This window comes from Cyanidioschyzon merolae, chromosome 4 (genome assembly GCF_000091205.1).
Source record: "Cyanidioschyzon merolae strain 10D DNA, chromosome 4, complete genome".
Classification (NCBI taxonomy): domain Eukaryota; phylum Rhodophyta; class Bangiophyceae; order Cyanidiales; family Cyanidiaceae; genus Cyanidioschyzon; species Cyanidioschyzon merolae.
Window position 1 is genome coordinate 340,469 of NC_010130.1, and position 25,043 is coordinate 365,511.

The 25,043-nt window shown below is 54.3% G+C and overlaps 5 protein-coding genes and 2 non-coding genes across 7 annotated transcripts, besides 1 other annotated feature; 4 read left to right on the plus strand and 3 right to left on the minus strand.

Annotated features, from left to right (window-relative positions):
• Positions 1–1,367: 1,367 nt before the first annotated feature.
• CYME_CMD133C (ATP-binding cassette, sub-family C, member 2) lies at positions 1,368–7,535 on the minus strand (the record flags this gene model as incomplete). The annotated part of the gene is made up of 1 exon (XM_005535429.1): positions 1,368–7,535. One exon carries the CDS (start codon positions 7,533–7,535, stop codon positions 1,368–1,370), a length of 6,168 nt encoding a protein of 2,055 aa, XP_005535486.1.
• Positions 2,978–3,690: a sequence feature (possible transcribed region).
• Positions 7,536–8,375: 840 nt separating the features above from the next.
• CYME_CMD134C (ATP-binding cassette, sub-family G) lies at positions 8,376–10,664 on the minus strand (the record flags this gene model as incomplete). Its single annotated transcript, XM_005535430.1, has 1 exon — positions 8,376–10,664. One exon carries the CDS (start codon positions 10,662–10,664, stop codon positions 8,376–8,378), a length of 2,289 nt encoding a protein of 762 aa, XP_005535487.1.
• A 574-nt stretch (positions 10,665–11,238) lies between these two features.
• On the plus strand, positions 11,239–13,716 carry CYME_CMD135C (ATP-binding cassette, sub-family G; the record flags this gene model as incomplete). The annotated part of the gene is made up of 1 exon (XM_005535431.1): positions 11,239–13,716. The coding sequence occupies one exon, from the start codon at positions 11,239–11,241 to the stop codon at positions 13,714–13,716; it is 2,478 nt and encodes an 825-aa protein (XP_005535488.1).
• A 700-nt stretch (positions 13,717–14,416) lies between these two features.
• Positions 14,417–16,190, plus strand: CYME_CMD136T. Its single transcript, XR_002461234.1, has one exon. It is a non-coding gene; the product is annotated as a hypothetical transcript (transcript).
• A 1,693-nt stretch (positions 16,191–17,883) lies between these two features.
• On the minus strand, positions 17,884–19,269 carry CYME_CMD137C (hypothetical protein, conserved; the record flags this gene model as incomplete). The annotated part of the gene is made up of 1 exon (XM_005535432.1): positions 17,884–19,269. The coding sequence occupies one exon, from the start codon at positions 19,267–19,269 to the stop codon at positions 17,884–17,886; it is 1,386 nt and encodes a 461-aa protein (XP_005535489.1).
• Positions 19,270–19,572: 303 nt separating this feature from the next.
• Positions 19,573–21,226, plus strand: CYME_CMD138T. The gene has a single exon (XR_002461235.1). It is a non-coding gene; the product is annotated as a hypothetical transcript (transcript).
• A 442-nt stretch (positions 21,227–21,668) lies between these two features.
• CYME_CMD139C (similar to endonuclease III) lies at positions 21,669–22,499 on the plus strand (the record flags this gene model as incomplete). Its single annotated transcript, XM_005535433.1, has 1 exon — positions 21,669–22,499. One exon carries the CDS (start codon positions 21,669–21,671, stop codon positions 22,497–22,499), a length of 831 nt encoding a protein of 276 aa, XP_005535490.1.
• Between the last annotated feature and the right edge of the window lie 2,544 nt (positions 22,500–25,043).

Here is a 25,043-nt window from a genome sequence, read left to right on the forward strand (position 1 = left end):
GCATTCTAATCACGGGTGCAGGCATTCAACATTGTGCGTGCACTGCTAGAGGATATTATATGCGTGTCCAGCATTGTGCATGCACTGCTAGAGGATATTATATGCGTGTCCAGCTTTCTGCGTGCACTTCTAGAAGGATCATACATGCGTGTCCAGCTTTCTGCGTACAAATCTAGAAGGATCATACATGCGTGTCCAGCTTTCTGCGTACAAATCTAGAAGGATCATACATGCGTGCTCAGCATTGTGCGTGCACTTCTAGAAGGATATTACATGCGTGTTCAGGAGACCACGAGGTCGCGCGTTACTTGGGTATACAGAAGGCTAGATTACGCGCCCGTAAGGGCTGCAACATATGGAAATGCAACAACAGCACCACAAGCTTGATGTACCCTACGGGAGGCGATACTCAGAGCGCGTGCGATTGATGACAAGAATGTATGGTGCTTCACCTGCTCTGAACTAGATGCTATCCAAATTGGCATTTAGTGCTCTGTGGAGCGGCGGATCTATGCTCTGCCTACAGACTGGCTAGTTGGCACTGTACCGAAACAGGAATCATACAGTATTTCGCATCGAAAAATAACCTACCATCTACCATCAAGAGTGGATGCGAGGCTGCACAGCAACAGGCCCTGTTGCCGCGCACCAAGCGCGGACTTTTTGCGGCTGCGCCATGTTATTTGGAAACTCCAAGACCTTGCGCCTTTTCCTGCATATTTACTTAGAGCATGGACGTACTCTTGGACGCTGGTGCAAGTTGTACAGGTGGCGTGAGCGCGCCGCGGGGGCCAGCATTGTCGTCGACCTAACCGCCTATCCTCTGTAACATGAGACACTTTCAGCGGAGCCCGGTCAAGACGCTGTTGCCAGCCTGCGCTTCGCCCTAGAGCACGTTCTCAGTTGGAGATTCGGAAAACTGCTTCGAAGACCAGCCGCTTCGATTTCGTTTGAGCCACGCCCAACACCATTGAACTGAAAGCGCTCGTCCCGGCATTCGTCAAACGCTGTAGAAAAACGAGAAGAGCAGACCAGCTCACGGACTCGTGTGTTTGCTTGGGTACCAGAACACCTCCGTATGAGGGCATGATGCGAGCTGGGTCAGGTGACGTCAAGCGGCGGCTGCAGCGCCCTTTAACAGCGCCCTCCCAAACGAACGCGTAGCCAATGTCCAGGGGTCGCGCCTCCATCCATTCCTAAGCCTTGACCTCTAGTCTCCGTGCACGCAGCCTCGATGCTGAAGGCTTTTTTCTTCAAATTCTCTACAGGGAACCAAGTATAGGAAAGGTTCAGTCCTACTCGTTTCGTTTTGATCTGTCCAAGCAAGTATCGCTCGTGCGGACCAGCCGAGGCACCGCCGAGCCCGGCTACGACAACGTACCCGAAGTGATCTGCTCGAGAACACCTTGTTCCCAAGCCAGTTGGTAGAAAAGCGAGTCTCGACGCTGTAGCAACGACGCAGGTGACCCGCATTCGACAACACGCCCTGCGGCGAGACCGATGATGAGATCACAATCCAATATCGTATCCATACGATGTGCGATAATGAGGAGTGTCGAGCCCTGTAGGCAAGCTCGAATCGTCCGCTGGATCGCTCGATCTGTACGGTAATCAAGGTTCGCGGTACTCTCGTCCAGGACGAGGACACGAGGTCGCCGCAGAAGCACTCGTGCTAAACACAACAACTGCCGTTGGCCTGCGGACAAGTTAGAGCCACCCTCCGCAATGTGGGTATCTAACGACGGAAACCGGTTACTCGACTTCAACGCAGGCATACTCCGCGCCTGCTCTTCCTGCTGCTTGAGAGCGGCAGTGCTTGCACCATGCGCTGCGAGCGTTCCGTGCTCAGCAACTGCATCGGCGGCGTTCACGGCTGCATCGGTGCCGGTCTTCGTGTGGGCGCTCGTGTCGCCGTGGCGACAACCAGCCACAGCAGTTTTCGTCGCAGTTCGGTCCACAGCCGCCCACGCGGAATGCGTATCGTTTTCCGCCAGGCTAACGTACCGCAGCGCCTGCCACAACTCCGCGTCAGTATGGCGATGAAACGGATCCAGGTTTTCTCGGAGCGTTCCGCGGAAAAGAATGGTATCCTGGGTGACCATCGCAAGGCGTTCACGCAACTGCGCCACCCCGACTCGGCTGATATCGATCCCGTCCACGATGACGGCTCCGGCTTGTAGCGGATCGCCCACAGTGCGAAATAGCACCTGTGCAATGGAAGACTTGCCGGCACCGGTGCGACCTATGAGACCAACCCGTTGTCCAGGAAGGATCGTAAACGACACCCCACGCAACGCTGGCGGCAACTCTGGTCGATAACGCATCCAGACGTCGCGAAACTCGACCCGTCCTTCGCTTGGCCAGTGCGCTGGAAGGGAGCCTTCGATGTACGCAGGCGCCTCACTGGGAATCTCCCAGAGGATGCGCTCCACAGCGCTCATACCGTTCTCGACTTCGGTGGTCATCCGAACCAGCCATGAGAGTGTCTGCGTCACCAGGAGGCTATAGGTTATCGAAAGACCTGCCGCCGCCGGACTAAGGCTCCGGCGAAAGAGAAACACAGCGAGTGCAGTGGCGAACACCGTCATTGCACTGAGCATCTCCAGTCGGAAAGACAGCCAACGATTACAGGCAACGGAGTAGAGGTACGGCCGCATATGATCCGCCACTGCCTCGAGGAAGACCTGAACATGTTCTCGAACGAGTCCAAAAGCTCGAATGACTGGTATTCCGGCAGCTGTTTCTCCCATTCGTGCAAGGATTGGCGACTTGCTGAGCGCCTCGAGTCGTTTTAACTCGCGCGACGTACACAGATAGTAGCGCGAGAGGCGGTAATAGAGAATCCCAGTGGGTATCAGCACCAGGAGCATGACAGGCGTCACCGTGCTGGTCACCCAGACCACCCCCAAAACCTGAAGAATGCAGTTCAGGAAAGACAGCAGCGCATAGGGGAGGTCTTCATCGAGGGCGTCCTGATCTTTGCTGAAACGATTCAGGATCCGGCCCACGGGAGTTGTATCGAAGAACATCGTCGGTGCCCGCAGCACGACCTGCAGCAAGCGCGTGTGAAGACCAATTGCAGCAGACAGCGTACTCAAAGCTGCCAGAATGGACCGTGCTAACAACATCAGCAAGGTGGATAAATTCAGCAGGGCGTAAATCCCCAGATAGAAAGATGTCGCGTGGAGTACGCGCTGCGAATCCGACCGAGACGTCTCAGCTGCGCGTTCACGACTCGGACGGTTCGGGAACCCCCAGAATATGCTTTGCTTCCACGAGCGTCCTTGCTGGTAGCGTGATGTAAGCGCATCTGCACAAGAGCGATGTTGTTGGTACTGTTGCCACCCTCTGTGCTCCTGATCCGGAGTTAGCACAGAGACAACTTGATGCTCTTCGGCAGCGAGATGTGATCCAGAAGGCGTCATAAGATTTTGGATACGGGTTCGCACCCCTGGAGACATTTTCGGGACATGCCCAAGCCCTGGGGCACCCGTAGGCAACCCAGAGGGCGTAGAGGGGTTTCGCTTATCGGCACCAGTTCGTTGCGCAGCGCTGGTGGCAGCTCGCGAGCCCGCCTCAGACCAGATACCAAGCCATGAATCTGTTCCGATGCGGAAAACCTGTGCCAACACTGACGCCAAAATCGTTACTGCTAACAGGAACCGACCTGCTGCTGCAAAGTACGCGAGGTAAACAGTCCTTTTCACGGATCCGGTTTCTCGATTCTCTGCTGTAACCAGTTGATGGGAGGTAGTGCCTGGGGCTTCGGGCATCGACTCGGGATCCGCAGACGGGGCTGCACCATCTGCAGGACTCTCGTGGTTGCTCGCCACCGCGTACGTCGCCCTAGACCGCAACGCATACTTGTCGTTGTCATTGTTGTCAGCGAACTGGTCGAACGCATTGCCTTTCGCGTGCGGCGTCGCCCCTTGCTCTATGCCAGGTCGCGACGACTGCGCTATCGACACTTCGCTCAGGGGCAGGTCTCCGACAGCGTGTTCCGCAGCGAGTGCATCTTCAGGGGCGCCACGCCCAGCACCAGCAGTAGCATCAATAGTGCCCAGCGGGAAAGAGCCTGATACCTCCAGCTCATTGCTGTGTTCCATGACGAGTGGCTCCGCTGCCCGCGACGTTGGCACTCGAAAAGCACCCGCTTTGTCGCCGGAAGCTAACAGCTGTTTCTCATCGTTCTCGGCATCCGACAAAAGCGATACCTGTATGGGGGACGCTTGCTGATCCCGGGGCTTCCCCCTGGGGATCCTCAGCGGTTGCGGACGAACGCTGTGCCGCTGAATGCGTCCGCCCGCAAGTTCGATCACCAGGTCGGCACGAGAAAGCCACTGGCGGTGGTGTGTTACCAGGATTCGGGTGCGACCTCGAGCCAGCGGGCCGCACAGCGCTCGCTCAAACAGAACACGACCCACAGTGGCATCTACTGCAGACAGCGGGTCATCCAGCAGCAAGAGTGAGGCGCATGAGTAGAGTGCTCGCGCCAAGGCAACTCGCGCTTTCTGACCACCGCTCAAGTTGATGCCTTTGCTCCCAATCTCTGTGCGGTCTCCGGCGGGCATCTGGGCAAGGTCGTCGACCAGCGCTGTGGCCTCGAGCACTTCCCGGTACCTTTGTTCGTCCAGAGGTGTGTAGAAGAGGATATTCTCGCGGAGCGAGGCGTTCATGAGATACGCCTCCTGTGGACAATAGCCGATCGTCGTTGGTCGAACGAGGTGATGGGCGCCCTGGTACGACGAAGCAAACGACCGGGTTGTTTTGGCTTCGAAAGTGGTGCTCATCGCAGCCTCCACAGTCGCTGGATAGCCATACAGCTCACCGAGAATGGCCAGTAACAGAGAGGATTTTCCACTTCCGACCTCACCACAAATGAGCACAAGTTGTCCGCGCTGAATCTGCAACGTGATATCGTGGAGCACCCACGATAAAGTTCCCTGACCTGGAGACGCTTCAGTCATCTCCGGGGTATTTTTCAGCGCATTTTTCCGAGACGGAACGGTGCCTGCCTGATTTGTAGCGAAAGGCCCGGCGCCCGTATTCGTGTCCGTATCCATATCCATAATCGTATCCATATCCGGATCACATGCGGCTGCGTTGCGGAACGTTTGCCCCAGATGCACAGATGCCGTCGTCTGGTCAACGGCCTTGTCGTCGGGCACTAGGCCGCCATGGACACCCTGAACGACACTGCCCTCATAGGTCGAACGGTCTACGTCATTGTGCTTGGCTCCGAATGAACACGATACTGCATCGAGATTCTGAATTGACGCTGCCAGTTCATGGCGGGGCACCAATAGTGATGATCCACCCATAGACGACTGCCCAGATGCGCTACTGTGTACACTAGGTACTCCCAGAAGCAGCGATGCATCAAGCTGCATCGGCAGAGGCTCAAAAGCGTACGACATGTGGCGTAGCGAAATCACCACGTCGTCGCCTGGAGCTTCCATTCCAGGCGTCGCTTCGTTCCAGTGCCCTGCGCGGAAACTCGTACCATACGGAGGAAGCAATCGACTTGCAGTTGTCTGCCGCTGATGCAGACGAGACTCTTGGTGTTCTTGCAGCGATGTGGATCGCGCTGCGGATGTATCCGATAAAAAGGGCAGTGAAGGCACTCGCAACAACTCAGAACCCGGTGTCTCGCGGGTTGCAGCTGACCCTGCGTCAATAAACAATGAAGCCTCTGCCGGTGCATCAGTGGATCGCATCGTTTCGGTACCTGCAACAGGAAAATGTGTCACGTCTGCTGCTGCTGCTTTGGATGCGCTCTGCGAGTTTGCCACACGATCAAGTCCGTTCGCTGGTCCACCCCCGAGGAAACTACTGGTCGCCTTTCGAGCAACGGATGGCCGTCCAGCGAGCGTCTCGGATACCTCAGTGCCGCTCGAAGCAGAATCCGTTTCCACTGCATCCAACGCGAACCGCTCCGGTACCTCATAGTGACAGAGAAAGGCCTGGATCCGCCGTAGACTCACAGCGGCGTCCATAAGGGAACTGAGCACGTCCGGAAAAACACTCAGCGGGAAACGCAAGATATTGAAGAGCGTCAGCGCTCCAAAGGCAGTTGCGGGCGTCAAACGCTGCGCGCTGGGGCCCACACCCATGCAGCCAAAAGTTACCAGCGCCGTTGCGACAGGCGCAGCAGCCCAAGAAAAGTTCGAGAACGCTTCTAAAAGTTGTTTGCGACGCAAAACTTGCGTCTCCCGCAGCCTCGCTTCCTGAACGCGTTCAAAAAAGGCCTGCTCCCAGCCCATGATCTTGATCTGTCGAATACCCGACAAGATTTCATGGAGCAGTCGAATCCGTTCATCTTTGCGTTCCATCAGCGCTCGACTTTGTTGCCCAATTAAGCGAGCTACCCAGCCATTTAGCGGAATAAGCGCCGCCATGAACAGGAAGCCCGCAAAGGCCGCCATACCTACCACTCGATACAAGCACACCATGGCGATGATGATCTGCAACGGACCAGACCAAATGATGTGCAGGTACGGGGTCAGGTCCACGGTTGCGCGTTGGGTATCCACTGCCAACAGATTCACAATGTCTCCAGCTCCGTAATGGTTGCGGGCGCAAACACTCAACCGAAGTGTCTTGCGATAAATGGCATCCATGAGTGCAGCCCGTGCCTGCATCCCAACGCGGTAATTCATATGGAAATACTGGTGTAGGCAGATCGATTGCAACATTGGAGCAGTGAAAAGTGCTAGCACGCAGAGCATGCCTTCAAGAGAGCTTTCTTCGTGTGCACCACGCGACAAGAACTGCAGCATGCGTTCCAGCGCTAGTGGCCCTACAAAGTTCAGCAGATCATAGCACAGCTTGAGTGGTGCAGAACCCAGACAGCGCCCTCCGAACGCGTCTAACAGGGCCAGCACGACCGCTCCGAGACCTTGTTCCGGTCGCTTCGGTACGACATCTTCGCGGCATTCAGTAGATACGCTCAGAGGACGCGGTGACTTCGCAACGGTATGCGGTGAAGCCAGAAACGCTTCGTGGTTTGTTTGCTCCTCCTCGGGATCTGTGGGCGACATCGCTACTCCAGACCTGTGCAGTATCCAAAGGCGAAGCTGTGAAAAGAGCCCGCAAATGCCACGCGGATGAGGTACGTGCGGCGCTTCACGCGTGGCTCGACCCTGGCTATGGTCACGAGCACGGGGCCGGTACTGGTGGCGTTCACAGCGGCGTTTCCAGGTTTCCTGGAACCGAGCACTAATCCTAGTAGGATCATCGATGCTGGGCAAGGACCACAAGTCGTCCAGTTCCAAAGGTTTGATTTTTCCCAGTTCTAGAAGTGCATTCAGCCAGCGGAACGTGATTCGCGTCCACAGTCCAGCGTCCTGCTCAGGACAGCGCAGGGCGGCACAGACGAGCCGCTCCTGTGGGAACTGCCAACTGGATGGCGCTCTACCTGGACCATTTTCTGTCCACAAAAAAGTCTCTTTCTCTTCGACGAGTCGAAACGTCTCCTCGTCGTCGATAGAAGCAGGCAACTGCGCAGGAGACGTCGCCGCTGCTCCCGTGGGCATCTTCCGGCGCTGATGGTGTCGTGTTCCCAGTAAGCAAGGTGAAAGGCAATGCAGTTCAGAGTTGAAACTTTTTCTCTACAATTCCGTCAGTGCAAAGCGAATGCTGTCCAGTGTTCAGCCTTGATGTTAGATATCCACACGCGTGACGCCTAGTCCTGATGGAGAGTCCACAGACAGTCAGAGCAGCGAACAATGTTTGCGATTTGCGAGGGTTCATGAGTACCCATGCCCAGACGCCTCCTAGTCATTTTTGACCGGTCGCCTGTTATCGGTTCCTGTGCTTATCCAGGTACGCTTCGGGCTTGAGAGGCTGTACCATAATGTTAGGTCGTCTTCAGCACCACACATCGTCTAATGTTGATAGCAGCGTTGAAGACTCGGTGGACAAAGTCCGTGCGTTTATTGCCGCGGCTTGGACTCATCCATTTAAGGATTGTTAGAACTCGTTCCTTCAGTGCGACTACAGTCTCGTCATCGTGCTGTCGGACAGGCGCCAATTCCCGTGTATCTCCCCTTTTCTTGGTCCTCTTCGCGCGATGGTAGGCCACGAGAGGATTTTTTCATTTTTTGTCGAAACCGGGGATGACGGCTCTCCTGCATCCAGACGTCCATGTCTATACATTTCGCTTGGATTTTTAATTTCTCCAAATGAACGCACTTCGAAAACGTCTGCTATAAACTGCGACAAAGCATTTGATGACATGCACCTGGATGCGGCGTAAAATTGAGGTGAAAGACAACAAGCAAAGTGTCCATAAAAGAAGGACAGCGTGTTTATCGTGCTGAACAGCTACGTTGCCTTTCCCAACCAGGATGATGAAACGTCTTCCACACGATCGCTTATCGATTCAGATGTCGAATATAGAGTAGCGCCAGCGTGTTCGCGATACGGAAAAGCGCATAGAATCCAGCCACCGCTCCGATATCGATCCATTTCCAGTTCGCATGGAGTCCAAATTCTTCAATAATCTGGCGCCCATTGGTCACGGGGCAATAGCGGCAACACGCCACCGAGCCGTTTGCTACTGTAACGCCCGCAGCCGCACATACCGAAGCACTGGTTTCGTTGTAATAGTTCAGCGTGCCACCGTCGCTGCAGTCGCCGTTGAAACTCGGTGGTAACGGGAAGAACCGAAACTCACCAGGGTCGCAGTGAAAGGCCACGTTATCCACACAGGCGACGACGACTCCTTCGAGCGCCCATCGGTAGGGGTCAGCGTAGTAGGCCCACCAGAGCCAATGAGGAATATCCGGATACGGCTGCAAGAAGCCAGAGAACACGTTCATTAGCGGGATCAACATACCCACGATCATGACACCAACGACCTGAGAGCTCAACAACGCGGCCAAGAGTTGACCGAGACTCGTCGTGAACAAACTAAACAGGATATTCATCAGCAAAAAGTAGCCATACTGCGCAGCAGGGTAGCCTACCATGAAGAAAACTAAAAGCGTGAAAATGACGGAACCTACAATCGTGTAGGGGATTTCCGCAATGCCAATAGCAAACGCATAGGCGATGGGTTTGTAGGTGCCAGAAGCGATCTCTCGATAGAAAGCTGCTCTTTCCTGAAAAGTCGGCCCCAGCACGTTCTGGATTAGAAATACGCCATACAGTAGAGATAAATAGACTACAGAGACGTAAGAGTCCAGCGCGGTATTATTTCGTGGCAACTTGAGGAAGAAGAGTCCGATCATGAGACCCAGAGCGACTGCGAGCACCATGCGCGAGAAGTTGTACGTTGGGGTGCGCCAGTAGGAGATGAGCTGTCGAATGGTCACGTAGTACGCACGTCGCCACTGCTGTCGTCGAGTCGGCGGCTTGTATGTTAACGTGTACCTTCCTCGAGATGTCTTTTTCAGCTCTTCAAGCTTTTCAAGAGCAGCTTTGCACTCCTGCGAGTCTTGCCAGATGTCCGCCCAGTCTCGCATTTGCGCTTTGCGTTTCGAATCAATTCCACCACCAATAACGCGCAGCATATAGTCCGCGGGGTTGGTCATGTCGTCGATTGGCTCTGCACCATTGCGTGCAAAGTAGGAAGTCATGGAAGTACACGCATCACCGAGTTCTCCAAAGTAGACAGTTCGGCCACCGGACCTCATCAGGAGCAGGTCGTCGAATGCACCAAACACTTCAAAAGATGGTTGATGGATAACCGAAACAACGGCGCAGTCGTTGTCCGCGAGTGCTCGGATGGCTCTCATCACTCGCAGTGCCGATCGGGCGTCAAGTCCAGAAGTCGGCTCGTCGAGGAAGTACAACGATGCGTTTGCCGCATACTCCACGGCAATGGAGAGGCGCTTCCTCGCATCACTACTGATCACGCCAGATGCTTCCGAATCGGCCTCGCTCCCGACTAGTCGATTTCGATCAACACTCAAGTTCATTATTTCAAGAATATACTCCGTAAACTGTTTGGCAACACTATCTGGAGTGCCTGGAGGTAAACGAGTACGTGCAGCGAAGAGCACCGCCTCGTGGACCGTTTGTTTGCTTATATGCAGGTCGCGCTGCTCGACGTATCCCATAAAATGCGTCAGAAAACTGTAATCGACAGGTTCCCCATTAACACATATCTCGCCTGCGATACGCCCTTTGGTTTTGCGGTTCGCGAGCACATCGAGCAAGGTTGACTTTCCTGCGCCCGACGCACCACAGAGCGCAAGCAGACGGCGCGGCTGCGCGAACCCGAAAACATCGTACAGTAGTTGCAGTTCGCCGTCCTCTGCGTCGGAATGCGCGTCTACATGAGCCACTTGTTCGGTTTGTGGTGGCGGTTGAGGTGCTTCGGTTGATGAGCCCGACTCAAGGTCCCGTTCTGCTTCAACCTCCTTCACTGTGGCCGCTTTGCTTTCTTTAACTTTTTTACGACGAACCAACTTCTGCAGTGAACGTTTTTCTTTGAGTTTAGGAACCGGAACCCAGTACGAAATTCCCTTCCATGTGAATATAAGAGGTTGCGGTTCCAAGACAGCACGCTCAACGTGCAGCGCAGCCGGGTCTATGGAAAAGCTCGAAGCCTGGCCAAAACTCGTGACCTGCTCTTGTGAGATGCTGTACTCACTGATAGAACGTGGATTTACAGAGTCGTCACCGTGGCGTCGCGGGTACTCCCTTGACGTCGCCATGAGGTCTTTCAGGACTCGAACGAAAGTCGGCGTTGCAAACGCGCCGTCAAGTCACGCACCCTGGCCACAAAGTGGAAAACCTACCCACGCCTTGAGTTCAGTGGAGAACACCGTCTTCGACTTTGCAAAGTCAAAAATCAAACACTACGCACCCAGTCTATCACAGGGAAACTGCACGGTTACTATGCAGGGCGGCAAACAGCCACAGTGCACATACACACACAGAGAGAGGGAGAGAGAGAGAAAGAAAGACGTTGCGCACTGGTGATGCGTGCTCCACAGCTGTATGCACGCACGCACGCACGCACGCACGCACGCACGCACGCACGCACGTGCGACACACCAACGTCGAATTGCGTGCGGCTCCAGAAGGCGTCGCTGCGACTCTAGATCACATCTCTCCCTTCGTCACCGCGCACGAATTACGGTTTCGTGGCGACTGGCGTACGCGAATAACGCACCGCGCTTTGGAGGGCGGTTCCTTCGATTATTATATGCTTTTCCTCGTTTAGTTTTTGAGAAAGGAACGTTCGCCTGGCCTTACACGTGCGGAGCAATACGATAGCGAGTCGCAATGTCGGGCAACGAACTTGAGAAACACGTCGCGAACTTGGCGCACCTACATAGTTATCGTAGCGAGGTTCTCAAAAAGAGCAAGCTTCCACAGCCAGCGAAGGGAATTGCACGGCGAGCGGCGTCTCACTTTGTTAACTGGCGCCAGCTGCATAACTACCGCAAGGAGCTCGAGGAGCAATATGCGGAGTTTGCAACCGATCCCCGTTACCAAGTCGACTCGGACGAATTCGACCCGCAAGCCTACACAGAAGTTGTAAGTGCACTCCAGAGCGCGCTTCTTCTCAAACCGCCTCAAATTGCTATTGCCTGGAAGAACCTGACGGTGAAAGTTCCGGTTGTGTACGGGCGCACGGGGATCGAGACTGTCGGTTCGAAAACACAGGAAGCCGTGCTCGCACTGCCACGCGTAGCGATCGATATTGGGAAATGGATCTGGACGGACGTTTTCCGACAAGGGCTCAACAAAGACGCACATCTAGAACCGATAGTCGACGACGCTACTGGTGTCCTGCTTCCCGGAGAGACGCTGCTGGTGCTGGGCCCGCCGGGCTCCGGCACCAGCACGTTTCTGAATGTGCTCGCGCAACGCAGTCTGAAAGACTACGCTGCCATCACCGGAACAGTTGAGTACAATGGGTGCGATTTACACACGGCAGAGAAGCGAACGGTGCGCCCACTGCAGCATATCGTGCAGTTTGTCGAAGAGGCAGATACACACATCGCCTCGTTGACGGTACGCGATACGTTCCGGTTTGCAGCCGAGTGTCTGATACCAGACTTTTTCCCGTTCGCGGAGAAGGTGCGTCAAGATCGCGTGGAGCTTCTTATTAAGAATCTGGGATTAGAGCATTGTGCGGACACTGTAGTGGGTAATGAACTCTTACGGGGAGTCAGCGGTGGAGAAAAGAAGCGAGTGACGATCGGAGAGATGGCGGTGCGGCTTTCGTCGCAAATTTGGCTGCTCGATCAATGGACTCGCGGTCTTGATGCGGCAACCGCAATGGATTTGCAATATCGAGTTGCCGCTGTAGCCAAGCAGCGCAATATTACTGTCATTTCTGTGATGCAACAGCCAAGTCAAGAGATTTACGATGCGTACGACAAGGTCTTGTTGATGGAGGCAGGCAAAGTGCTCTACTTTGGGCCGACCAATGAGGCAGAGCGATACTTCTTCAAGCTTGGTTATCGGCGGCCACGCAAACGGCTCATTCCTGAGTTCTTAGCGACCCTTGGCGACCCATTCGAGTCGAAACTTTGCATTCGGCCTGGATATGAGGATCGCGTGCCGCGGACACCAGCGGAGTTCGCCGAGCGCTACCGCAATTCCTCGATCGCCAGGCGCTATCGAGAGATGGTGGAATCGCATTCCTATCTAACCGACGAGCAGCGCGAAGCATTCAACCAGGAACGTTATGTCGAGATAAGCAAGTTGTACGTTCGCAACTCGCTCCAACCTCGCTTGCGCCAGATGTTCATATGTTTGAATCGCGAAATTCGAATGATCATCACGGCACCGTTCTCTTTCATCGTACGCTTCGCTCGTTATATCATTCTGGGTATCGTGGTCGGTGCGCTCTTCTTCGGGATCAATCATGATCAACTGAGCGTTCGCGTTCGTGGCGGTCTTCTTTTCCTTGTCCTCCTAACCGTCGGTGTCGCTGGCTTTTCTTCTATTCAGCAAAACGCGGCTACTCTGCAAATCATACGAAAACAGCGACGAGCAGGCTTCTATGAAATGCCACCATACTTTTTTGCGCTCTGGTTGATGGATATTCCGATTCAGTTCATCGAAGTGCTCATTTACTTGACGCTTGTCACGTACATGACGAAATTGCAGGGAGGTCCTCGATACGGTTTTGCGATCTTGATGGTGTGGTTAACCGGTATGGCAACCAATACCTTGCTCAAATCGATTGGCTACGCAGCACCCTACACGGATATTGCGCTCGTGCTGGCGAGTTTGGTGATCATGCTCATGGTTCTGAGTGTGGGTTTCTTGGCTACCCCACCGAACATACCCGTGTATCTTCGTTGGATCTACTGGATCAATCCGTTTCACTATGCTTATGAGGCCATCATGCTGAATGAATTCGATGGCCTGTATTTCCACTGTACACCGAGCGAACTGCAGCCTGCGGGTGTACCGTCGGCCTATCAGGTGTGCCCGATCACGAACGGCATCAAGTATTTACACAGTCACTACAACTTTGCGTCTAACCCGTCATACAAATGGATTGACTTTGTCATCATCGTGGCGTACTATGTTGGATTCACCATCATAGCAGCTATTCTTCTGGTGCTCGTGCGTTGGCCACCGCGCCCCATGTACAAGAACGCCCGAGAAGTCGCCTGCGAGACGGATGTTCAGACATTTGTGGAAAGTCTCGAGCGGGAGGCCTCGTTATCGGATCGTCGGTCGCGAGAAGTATCGAATCCGTTCACAGATCGAAAAATATCGACGAATTCCAGACCGTAAGTGCAGTGACATGGACTCGGTGCCGATGCGCGAACCGCAGCGGATGACAGCAGCGTCGCTCTATGACATGGCATTGTGCTTCGTCTCTGGGTCCAGCGTTGGCGAAGTCAAGTCGGCGACGATTTCGTCGAGAACGTGACGGATGTTGTGCTTGTGTGCAAGCTTCAGATGTACTGGGCCTCGTGGTTACCAGCAGAACGCAGAGAGCGCTTGTATGTTGGCGCTCCACAGCGCCGAGTGGATGAATCCGAAGGCTTTCGGGTGACGCAGCGGCGCCACTGGCGGCCGCCTTGAGCGTCATCGGCAGTAGGTACACAACGCGGTGGGTGTCGTTGCAGCGCGCGAGGTTTTCTGATGGTAAACGCAGCACATAGTATGCGCCCTGGAGACTTGCTGGTGACCTGAAGCACCGCGTTGGCGATGTGGATGATCAAGAGTGGATAGACCATGCTTCAGCCGCGAGCAGCTGGTCCGTGTTTGATCCGCTCTGTATCGTTCAAACTCCATTGTTCTAGACCGGTGGATGGCGAATATTCTCTCTGAATTAGCGAATAACGGAAGACTACACTCGTTCACAAATTCCCTAGGAAAATACTTGCCAGTGTACATATATGCGGTGCTCTGGTTGTTCAGGTTCGCCGCACTGAACCGCTTCAGGGCGCTGAGCTAGGCGGGGATCCATTCCCGCTGCCCCTGGCATATGAGTCGCTATCGTCGACAGTTCCCCAGTGTTTAGGTGTCATGCCTATCTGGCGTACGAAGCGATGTTCGTGGTAGCTCGCTCCACAGAGCCTCTCGCGACGCTCTGGATGCACGACACTTTGTCGGTTGTCGATCGAGACGTTCAAGCGTCGGTGCAGAGAACGCCTAGCGCCGTGCGCTACCAAGTCCACGACCCGACGTGTCGTTCATTTCCGTTCCCAAACCGGTGCAGAAGCTTTCTCTCGATTGCACGCTTCCTGGCTCCGGATGACCGAGACCGGGGCGACTCCAGCGCCGTCGTCATGGACGTCTGCCACGGGATGCTCGTGTGACCTCTCTGGAAGCTCCTGTACGGACTGCATGGAGCGTGCAAGGCATCCCGCGCTGCTCAGCCCGGTGCGTAGCGTGTCGGGTGAGCACCCGGCGCCTGCATGTTGCTTCTTTGTATGCCACGTGGCGTCCACAGCGCTCGACTTTCGAAGATTCCGGGCACAGGTCGAGCTGAGCAGCTCCGTCTGGTTTGCTGGTCAGGCGTTCGGCTCCGTGCTTTTGGTTGCTCCGTGTGCGGCGACAGCCGTGAAGCGCCTTACCCGCGGATAAACGCTGAAACCAGAATCTTTTTCCTGGTCTACCTGGATCGGTTGAGAAAGAGTCTCGTTGCGCACCGCTGGGCGAGGCCTCACCAAGTGCATCCAGACTGATGGTTTGTCGCTCTGCATGCTCCCGCAGACCGTTCTTCATTTCCTGGGAGTAAACGAGAAACATGGAATGAGCGCAACAGACGCTGTTTGCGAATCTGTTCCAATGCATCGTCGTTTCTTGCCAAGACCAGCTGCAGCTCACAGAGAAGGCCGTACAGGCCGCTGCGCCAGTGTGTGGAGTACGCGAACAGGCATTTATGTAGGACAGGGGCACCACATCGAATAGAAGCCCGCTGAGCATGTTATGCTGGCATACTATGAGCGCGTCCGCTTTAAGCTTGAGTGCTCTATTCATGAAAGCATATTCGCACAAACTGTTGCGAAGCCGCGGCAGCCATGTCAGCTACCCTGCGGGTAAGGAGTCGAAAGATCCGTCATCCTGAGCAGCGCAATGAACTTGGAGAATTCGCTGCGAGTCTCGCTCTCATTGCGAGTTCTCTGTGGAACTCGGTACCTCCTCGATGTGTCGCGTTACCAGCGCGTCATTGACCCCCCATGGACACGCTCAGGAATCCTTGCCATCAGTTCCCATTGTTCACGGTCAGCAGCGTATGCATATAATGCCCAGTGGGTGCGCCTCATAAAGCGCTTCGACACTGACCTGCTTATGCTTTTGGTCAGTGAAGCTGGATGGATACTTTTGGCAGCTGCCCTGTACCGCTTTTTTCGATCACCGACAAGACGCAGCGATGTGTCAAGGTATGCTCAGAGGCGTTTGCATGAGAATCTGATCCTCCGATCAGGCCGTCTTGTATCCCCTGTAACGAGAATCAGCTGTGCTGCTTCACAGAGGTCTGATCGAAGAATTCCAGGCGAATATGACCGGTTGGCAGCGCAGTGTCCAGAACTCCTCCGAAGACCTGCTCGGCGACATATGTGAAGACGAAAGCACCGAGGCGTTCATTCGTTGAATTAGAAGCTGTACGATCTCGAATGTTTTTCCTGCATTGTTTCGTGTCATTGGTGCGAACAGCTCATCTACGGATCCGGAAGCGGAAAATTTGCATTCGACATCATCGAATCAGAGAGAATATACGAGAACAATGTGCAGTTGAGCGCCAGTCCTAAACGTGTACTCCATTACTGCCATTCTATGACGTAACGCAATGTTTTCCATGAGCAGGACAGAATAATGTTCGAATGAGAAGCCACGAAGAATGGTTCAACGATAATGCGTTGGTATTGAAAGGGCCCGGGCTTTGGCCTTCTGAACGCGACTCCATGAATAAATCGCCACTGGCGCCTATGTCGTGGTAAAACGCGCTTGTCTCTTCTCTTCGAAACAGCGCTCGATCGCCCTTCGAATATCTCTACACAGGTGCGCAATTCTTCCCCAAAGAAACCTCATAGACAGAGACGAATACCCGTCGCTCCTGTACTTATCGCTCGCGTTTCAGTTCGAAATCGCTGGAGTGTTGTTCACAGCGTGACGAATTCGTGTAGCAGTGCGCTTTTTTACTCCATCCTTCCGTGTCTCTTCAACACCATTCATATCACTGATACGCCAAAATCACATTTTATGGCCTCGTCGTCAGCATTCTTAGAGAATGTATGGAGTGGGACCGATTGACGGGGACACGGTTGTCTAGATACTGTTTGGTTTGGTGAGTTTCCGGCGCTCTACGTTCAGAGCGGGGATTTCGACGAGACTTGTGGTTCATCCACCAGCGAACCGTAGCATACGTGACTTGGAGAGACGAAAAAGTCTTTTCTCGCACGCTTGCAGTGACTGCATTCGCGCTTTTCGTGACCGTTCTTCAGTCTACGGGAAATCATTTCACTGACTACCCGCGAGAAAAGCAACCAAGAACAAAAGTGATCTGCTCGTATATCCAGTCTAAAAAGTACTTTTCTGTGTATAAAGCGGCCTGATTCGCTGGTACGATCATCCGCTCAAGTTTCTGCATGAAGCTTCCACAACGCAGTTTCGATACATGCATGGATGCTAGCCGCGGATGTGGGCACTGTAGACTCGGACAACTAACTGGCAGAGAGCGATCGAAAATCCTCTTTAAAGCAAGTGGGTGTATGGTGATGGTGCTTTCGATAAACTGCGCTGCAGGTTCAGCGAGGACGCCACAGGTACCGGTGACCGCTGACGCACCTCTTACCGAGCGGCAACATCTTGTGCCGCGTGCAGATACTTTGCTGGTGACGCTGGAGATTTCGCTCTGGTTCCTATTGAGTGAACGATACAACGCTTGCTTTTCAATCCAAAAAGCAGGTCTATGGGAAATTCCAGCAGGTCTGGTTTTGAACCGTCATCCTAGTCCACTGCAGCATCGAGTTCCGCAATGTAATGGAGTATATCCTATGCTTTCGCGTACGCAGATCGTGCCCTAGTCCAGAGACACTGGCCTGCTTCAACGGCCGTCCGTGGTGCGTCACAACCACAGCGGGAATATCGTTGCCGACTATGTCCAGAACATAGCGTCCAGGGCTGGCCCGGGCACCCGTGCAAATCTGCTCCATTGCCATGATGCCACGCGCAACAACACTAGTGATGTAGAGCTCATAAAACGGTAGTGTATCGCCAGCGCATCCCTCTGACACACACACTCTGTGTGTGTGTGTGTTTGTTTGTTTGAAAAAGCTCCCTGTTCGGGCTACCAGAAACGAAACACGGTATGCTGCAGCCCCTGTGCTCACTGTGCATGGTTTCCTGGTCTCGAAACACGATTGTCTTCACTCGTATCGGGAGGCACGTGCAATGTGCATCGCAGTGCGTCTAGCCAAAGACCGTTCATGATGTCGCAGACGCTGGCTACTGGTGACCGCGACCAGGCCGGAACGTGGATCCAAAGTACATGAACATGTTGGCAAACGACTCGAGAATAGGATTATAGCCGCTTGGATTGGTAGCAGCATGTTTTCGCCACCATTCCTGTTGCGGGAGTAGCTCCTGGAGTCCAATCCGCCGTTCTAATCGACGGTGTGCCCGCAACAGACGCGGAAACGACACAGAAAACATGATATCGTGCTCACCAGGCCTTACTGCTGGCCAGTCAACGGTCTGATCTTGGCCAAAAGTCTGAATAACGGGTGCAATTGTGGTACCACTAGCGGTCGGTAAACTGTCAGTGAAACAGGCAAAGTCGGCGATGAGCAAACTGTGACCTTGTGGGAAGGAGCGCGCTATGTTTCGCAGCAAGAGCGTAGCGTCAGTCGGTACATACGTCGGCCAGGATACATCCTCTGCGTCAAACGCTTCCGCTGGACCCGCATTCGTATTCATAGATGTACCTGCACGAACAGACGAGGGGATGACCCAGTCGTTCATCCGCCGAAACAAGCTGCGGATTTGTTCGATGGAGCGAACAATGCCACTGCCACGTCCTGCATACATCGAGGGTTCCGGCGGATCGCCCATCTTCGATGGAGTCTCTTCGGCCTCAAAATGAGGACCGAAGCCCCAGACCCGACACGCCTCAAGAATCAAATCGTCACGCAAAGGCTCGTACAGGAAGCGGCCTCTGCCGTCCACCAGGAGCTGATACCACTCACCGGTACGTCGATTTTGTACGATAGCATCGTGAGCTAAATTGTCCAGAACTTCTAGCGCTAGAACTGCAACCCGTGGCGGTTGCCCCGACTCGTATCGCTCGTGTGCTCTAGCTGCTGCTGCTGCTGCTGCTGCCGCCGCCTCGGGGTGCTCCAGCGGGATCGGCTCCTCCAGCGCTGATCGGTGATGGACGACACACCGCCCCGCATCAATGTGCTCATAGAGTTGCTCGTGTTGGCGCATCACGAAGGGAGCGGAGATATCAACCGTGTGGTATGTCAACTTGGCATACTTTTCGGGAAACGAGTCCCGGAGATAGTTCAGAGCGTCAAGCGCGACGGTACCGTTCCCTGCGCCGACCTCCACAATCGTATCGTGGTCGTGCGTTACTGCCAGAAAGTGCGCTATCGTTCTCCCATAGTGAGGTGAGAAGAGCTCTGAGGGTGTCAGCCATGTTCGCGGTGCAGTAGCGTAAAGGTCGCGAACGTGTGCGTCCCACTCGGCGCGAGACGCGAACTTGAGCTCTACGTTCTGCCCGCCGCGCGAAGATCGCCGAAGCGGCAGATCTGCCTCTTTTACCGGGTTAAAGTAACCACGTTTAGGACTGTAAAGGCATTCATAGATGAAGTTTCGTAGCAGAACCGACATGCGGCGGAAAGCGCGGGCTTTGCCTTCCGACCTCTACCAGGTACGTCGAGAGCCTGGTACCAGGTTACAGCGTTAACGCGACCAGTTGCAACCTTTTGGCAAAGAAGGTGACTTGGATGAAAAGCTACAGACTAATTTCTTTCACCAAATAATACGTCCTAGATACTGGGGTATCCTCTACGGATACCCAAGGGGAAGCAACAAGCGAGCGTCCCGGGCTATCTCTAGCACGAGCCGGTGACGTAGACGTGCCGCCGGGGCGCGCACCTTGCCCCCAGATACGTTGTTGGCGCTGTGGATCCCGATGCACGGCTCCATACGGAGATATTCTCTCTGAATTAGCGAATAACGGAAGACTACACTCGTTCACAAATTCCCTAGGAAAATACTTGCCAGTGTACATATATGCGGTGCTCTGGTTGTTCAGGTTCGCCGCACTGAACCGCTTCAGGGCGCTGAGCTAGGCGGGGATCCATTCCCGCTGCCCCTGGCATACGAGTCGCTATCGTCGACAGTTCCCCAGTGTTTAGGTGTCATGCCTATCTGGCGTACGAAGCGATGTTCGTGGTAGCTCGCTCCACAGAGCCTCTCGCGACGCTCTGGATGCACGACACTTTGTCGGTTGTCGATCGAGACGTTCAAGCGTCGGTGCAGAGAACGCCTAGCGCCGTGCGCTACCAAGTCCACGACCCGACGTGTCGTTCATTTCCGTTCCCAAACCGGTGCAGAGGCTTTCTCTTGATTGCACGCTTCCTGGCTCCGGATGGCCGAGACCGGGGCGACTCCAGCGCCGTCGTCATGGACGTCTGCCACGGGATGCTCGTGTGACCTCTCTGGAAGCTCCTGTACGGACTGCATGGAGCGTGCAAGGCATCCCGCGCTGCTCGGCCCGGTGCGTAGCGTGTCGGGTGAGCACCCGGCGCCTGCATGTTGCTTCTTTGTATGCCACGTGGCGTCCACAGCGCTCGACTTTCGAAGATTCCGGGCACAGGTCGAGCTGAGCAGCTCCGTCTGGTTTGCTGGTCAGGCGTTCGGCTCCGTGCTTTTGGTTGCTCCGTGTGCGGCGACAGCCGTGAAGCGCCTTACCCGCGGATAAACGCTGAAACTAGAATCTTTTTCCTGGTCTACCTGGATCGGTTGAGAAAGAGTCTCGTTGCGCACCGCTGGGCGAGGCCTCACCAAGTGCATCCAGACTGATGGTTTGTCGCTCTGCATGCTCCCGCAGACCGTTCTTCATTTCCTGGGAGCAAACGAGAAACATGGAATGAGCGCCACAGACGCTGTTTGCGAATCTGTTCCAATGCATCGTCGTTTCTTGCCAAGACCAACCGCTAAAAGAGCGGACGATATCCACTGGCAAGCAATTCGATACCAGTGTCGTTCGGCCTTCATGATAACCGTTGGAAAGGAGGATACGATTTCCGTATCTTCCAACGTTTGCCTTCTATGCCGAAGTGCCCGTGTGCCGGACGAGTATGCTGGGCCAGTGCTGCATGCTGCCCCCAGGGGTGGGTGCAGTTGCGCCACCTGAACAACTCGCCCGCAATGCAGTTGATTCTCGGATTCAGGGCAGTTCGGGTGTGTCTCGAAGTCGCCCAGGTTGCAGTTATCTCCTAGTACACCGCATCGCGCTGCCGCATGCAGTAGGTCTGTCTGCGCAGTTTGCAGGCGCCCAGAATGATGTAGAGTGCCGACCCCGTGTCGGATGAACGACGCCTCGAGCCGACATGCCCATTGGTATGGCAACGCTGCTCTGTCTTTGTATTGCATCCGCACTTGCGGTATAAGCGCTACAACGGGTGCAGCACTGCATGCACTCGGCGCGAGAGATACCATAACAAACGACCAGTGTATCCTAAAGAAAGTATGGGCCATGGAACCTGAAGGTACAGTGCGTCATGATGAATACGTTCCCGAATGCCTATATCCCTCATTTGATCTTGGGTATACGTTCAATGTAAACCTTTAGTCGAACAAAAAATGGAAACGCTGCATAGGTGAATGAATAACGCAACATCCGCTCAAACCGTGCTACTGGCCGGCCAGTCTCCTCCGGAACGCTCACATCATTCTATCAAGAGAATAACGATTGTGAACACACACTCGCCATCGACGGGCTTCCAGTCTGGCTCAGCATGGTCCCGTTACCATAACCCAATCGTTGCGTCTGTGCTAGTTTTCAACTTTCACTTGTTCAGCGCGGTAGTTTTCTCAAAAAAGTGCGCCGTTTCCGCTACGCCGAGCAGTTGCGTCACTCTCAGAGAAAAACGGTCGCAAGTGTAGGCGAGGCGTTTGTAACTGGACCACGTGTCCGGGGAGTGTCTGGCACCTGGTCTGTGGGGCGACTCCCTCAAAAGCTACAGCGGAGTCAGCATCAAGACTGGTTGCGTGTCTCGAGGATGCGACTTCGCAAACGTCCGCTGACCAGGGCATTGACTTGTATCAAGTCCGAAGACGCGCGAAATGAGCGCTTAGGAAAGGCTGCAGGTGAGATAAATGAAAAACCTGCGCCAGAAGACAGCGATGCTAGCCCCAGCGTGAGGCAGGTTTACCAAGCACTCGTACAGACGTACGGCGAACGCAACCGACGTCCAACCGGGCGAAGCGTTCTTGAGGCTCTCGTTCGTACGATCCTCTCCCAGAATACCACGGATAAGTTGTCAGGAGCTGCGTATCGGGCGCTTCGGTCTCGTTATAAGGACTGGGCGGACGTGCTGCATGCACCTGTCGGGGAGATTGAGGAAACCATTCGGATCGGAGGCCTTGCACGAACGAAGGCTCAACACATACAAGATATTCTGCGCGAACTTGAGCACAATGCAGCAACGACAGGCACCGACACTGACTGGACACAGGGTCTGGAGTTTCTCCGCAATGTACCCACCGCGCAAGTCATGGAATACTTGACCCGCTACCCAGGTGTCGGTCCAAAAACTGCCGCATGCGTGGCGATGTTCACCCTCGAACGCGATGATAGTTTTCCTGTGGATACGCATATCTTTAGACTGGCGAAGCGGCTCGGATGGGTACCGAATGGGCATACCCGGGAACAGGCTCAAGTAGATTTAGAGAATCTGATACCAAGCACTCTCCACTACCCGATGCATATTCTGATGATTGAGCATGGGCGCAAGGTTTGCACTGCTCGGGGACCGCGATGCCAGCACTGTAAACTAGCAGGTCTGGGCTGCCCGAGTGCCACGCAAGATACAGAATCGACGCCCGTCTGATCTGAAGCGAGAGTCTCGTATCAAATGGAGCCCGAATTCTGGAGCGTAGAACGATGTAGAGGTATTGGAGCGTTCGGACCTCGCAACTGCTTTTTAAAGTTTTACCGAGTTCTGGTGGCAACGCGTATTCAAGCATGCATGCATGCATGCCCGCCTTTTCTATTCGACTTCGTTTGTTGCCGATGACTCTTTTCTGAAAGAGCGTTCGACGTGCTCGTCGTTCCCGCTGCTGAATACATTCCGAGGTTGCGTATCGAGGTCATCGTCGGCTGTGCTGCATGTAGATGAGCGTTCAAGCGCGTACACACCTGGAGCACCGGATCCGGTGGTTGCGTACCCCGGGTCGATGACGTGGCTTGGGGCGGTCACTTTTCGCGTGCAAGGCCACTGAGAAACCAAAGCGATCTGCACATGCATCGCGCACTGGGAACAGATGTGCGACTCCTAATCGCGCCCAGAAGGTTCAAACGCGTACGAATGTGTGCGAGCAAGTGCATCGCAGTGTACATGCGGCAACGTGCTTTCAGAGTCTTAACTGTGGTTGACTCCTGCCGATGATCCTTCGACTCTGGCCATGCTCTCTCTATTCACGGCGCATTCCCCTGAGGAATGCAGGCTGGTCTCTGGAACGCGACACTGTAGAAAGGTCCCGTCTGAACGAATACAGCTTTCATTCAATAACTGTTTCTTAAAATACATATAAAGGATGTCGACGCGCCCGGTTGAGCAGGGTTCCGCGGATTCCCAGCGGACCCTCGGGTGACACTTGAAGTTCGAGTCTTCTTCCGAGGAGCGTTTTTAAGCGATCTGCGCCATAGGCGGTTCTGGTGTCGTGCACACCAAGAAAGCGCTCATCGCATTCCCGAATGGACTGCGGTATCGCGCCAAACCCCAAAAGAAAGTTGTGCGAGCGTCTGAGGAGACGCCCCTAGACTAGGCGATGAGCGTGCGGGTTTATTTCGGTCTACCGCGGGGAGTCGATTTTTTGCTTTCGTAGGATTTTCACGATTCCGAATACCCGAGAGATTGCTCGGTAGCGCTCACGCTCAAACCTGGATGAAAGCCGGCATCTCTGGCGTGTCGATACAGGTGCACGCTCGCTGGCGAGGCATGGTGCGGTTCGGCTGCGAGACGTCCGCGGCAGCACGATCGCGACACCGGTACCAGATCAGGAGAGAACACAGAGCTGCTTGCTTTGTTTCCGCCTCTCGACTTTACCAAATTTTTTTGAGATGCGCTGCCTCGAACGTCGACGTGAAGCGTAAAGGCCTTACAGATTCATGCATAGCTTTAGGATTCTCGGTCGTGTGGTCTCGGAGAGGCTCCTCGGACTCTGAGGCGCCGGAATTCCTTATGTCGAAAGGATGATTCGCGATGCACATGGCCGGGGTTTGTCAAAGAAGTGTCATCATCCTCCAACAAGTACGTGCGAATCTCTACGATTCTCCTTTCCGTCCGAGTAGTCCACTCAAATCGCGCATTCATCACGATTTCAATGATGCTGTTCAGAGGCAACTCATGGGGCCGGCAATTCGTGCCGCCCGATTAACGAGAAACATGACTAGGTGTCGTCTCTTGACGACTTTTTTCCAGCACTTGTGGGAAATTCACTGAACTTGTAACAAAAATGATCTTTTTTCTTCGTAATCCATACCATCCTGTCTTGACGGTCATCGACGAGACCGCATTCTAAACCAGCACGATGGCTGTCACGAGATATGGTGCGAAAAGTATCCGTCTTTTCTTTTTGCATGGAGCAATGGTCTTTGACCCGCACTTGTGTCATCGCGAAGCTTGCTTCGAATGGAACGTTTGTGTTCCCGCTCTGCAAGTCCAAAGCGTTGACGGATTGATATTTCTTGAACTGCTATCCTGCATGGATCTTGCTTGCGGTACTCGTTTCATCATGGACGGCATCGCTTTCCACAAATCCTCTATCGAATGGAACGGCGTCCGCTTTTGCATGCGGCAGACAGCGCAGTCGGCGACGGGATCGCGGAAACCAGGTCCGCCGTCACAGATATGACGCGGGGCGTCAACAAGCTGGAGTGCATCGAGGCGGCCTGATGCTCCTGCGAGGACCTCCACCGAACGATGATGGAAGTGGTCACGCCCAACAGGACACCGCTCGGAAGAAGAGGTGTGGTGGACATATGCGAACACCTGGCCACAGTCAAGTGCCCGCTGCTGCAAAGAACGCACTGATACTGAATGCAAAGGTGAAGAAGATAGCGAGCGAAGCGTTGATAAGAGGAACCGGTTGGGCTTGAGGTGCGTAAACAACACCTGAATGCTGCGAAAGCGCGATTTCAAGGCTGCCATCAACACCGTCGGACTGCAGACGAGAAATCTCGAGGGAAAGGAGGAACCAGCGTATTTGTAGCCAGACACGAGAGAGAGAGAAAGAGTTGAACTGCGGAAAAGGCTCGCAAAGGCTGCTCTGAAGAGATTTGGGAGGAGGCATGAGATTTCGTCTGCGCACCCTTGGTACAACGTTGTCCATTTTATGCTATTAGGATCAAGCCCACCCGCAAACGTCTGCAC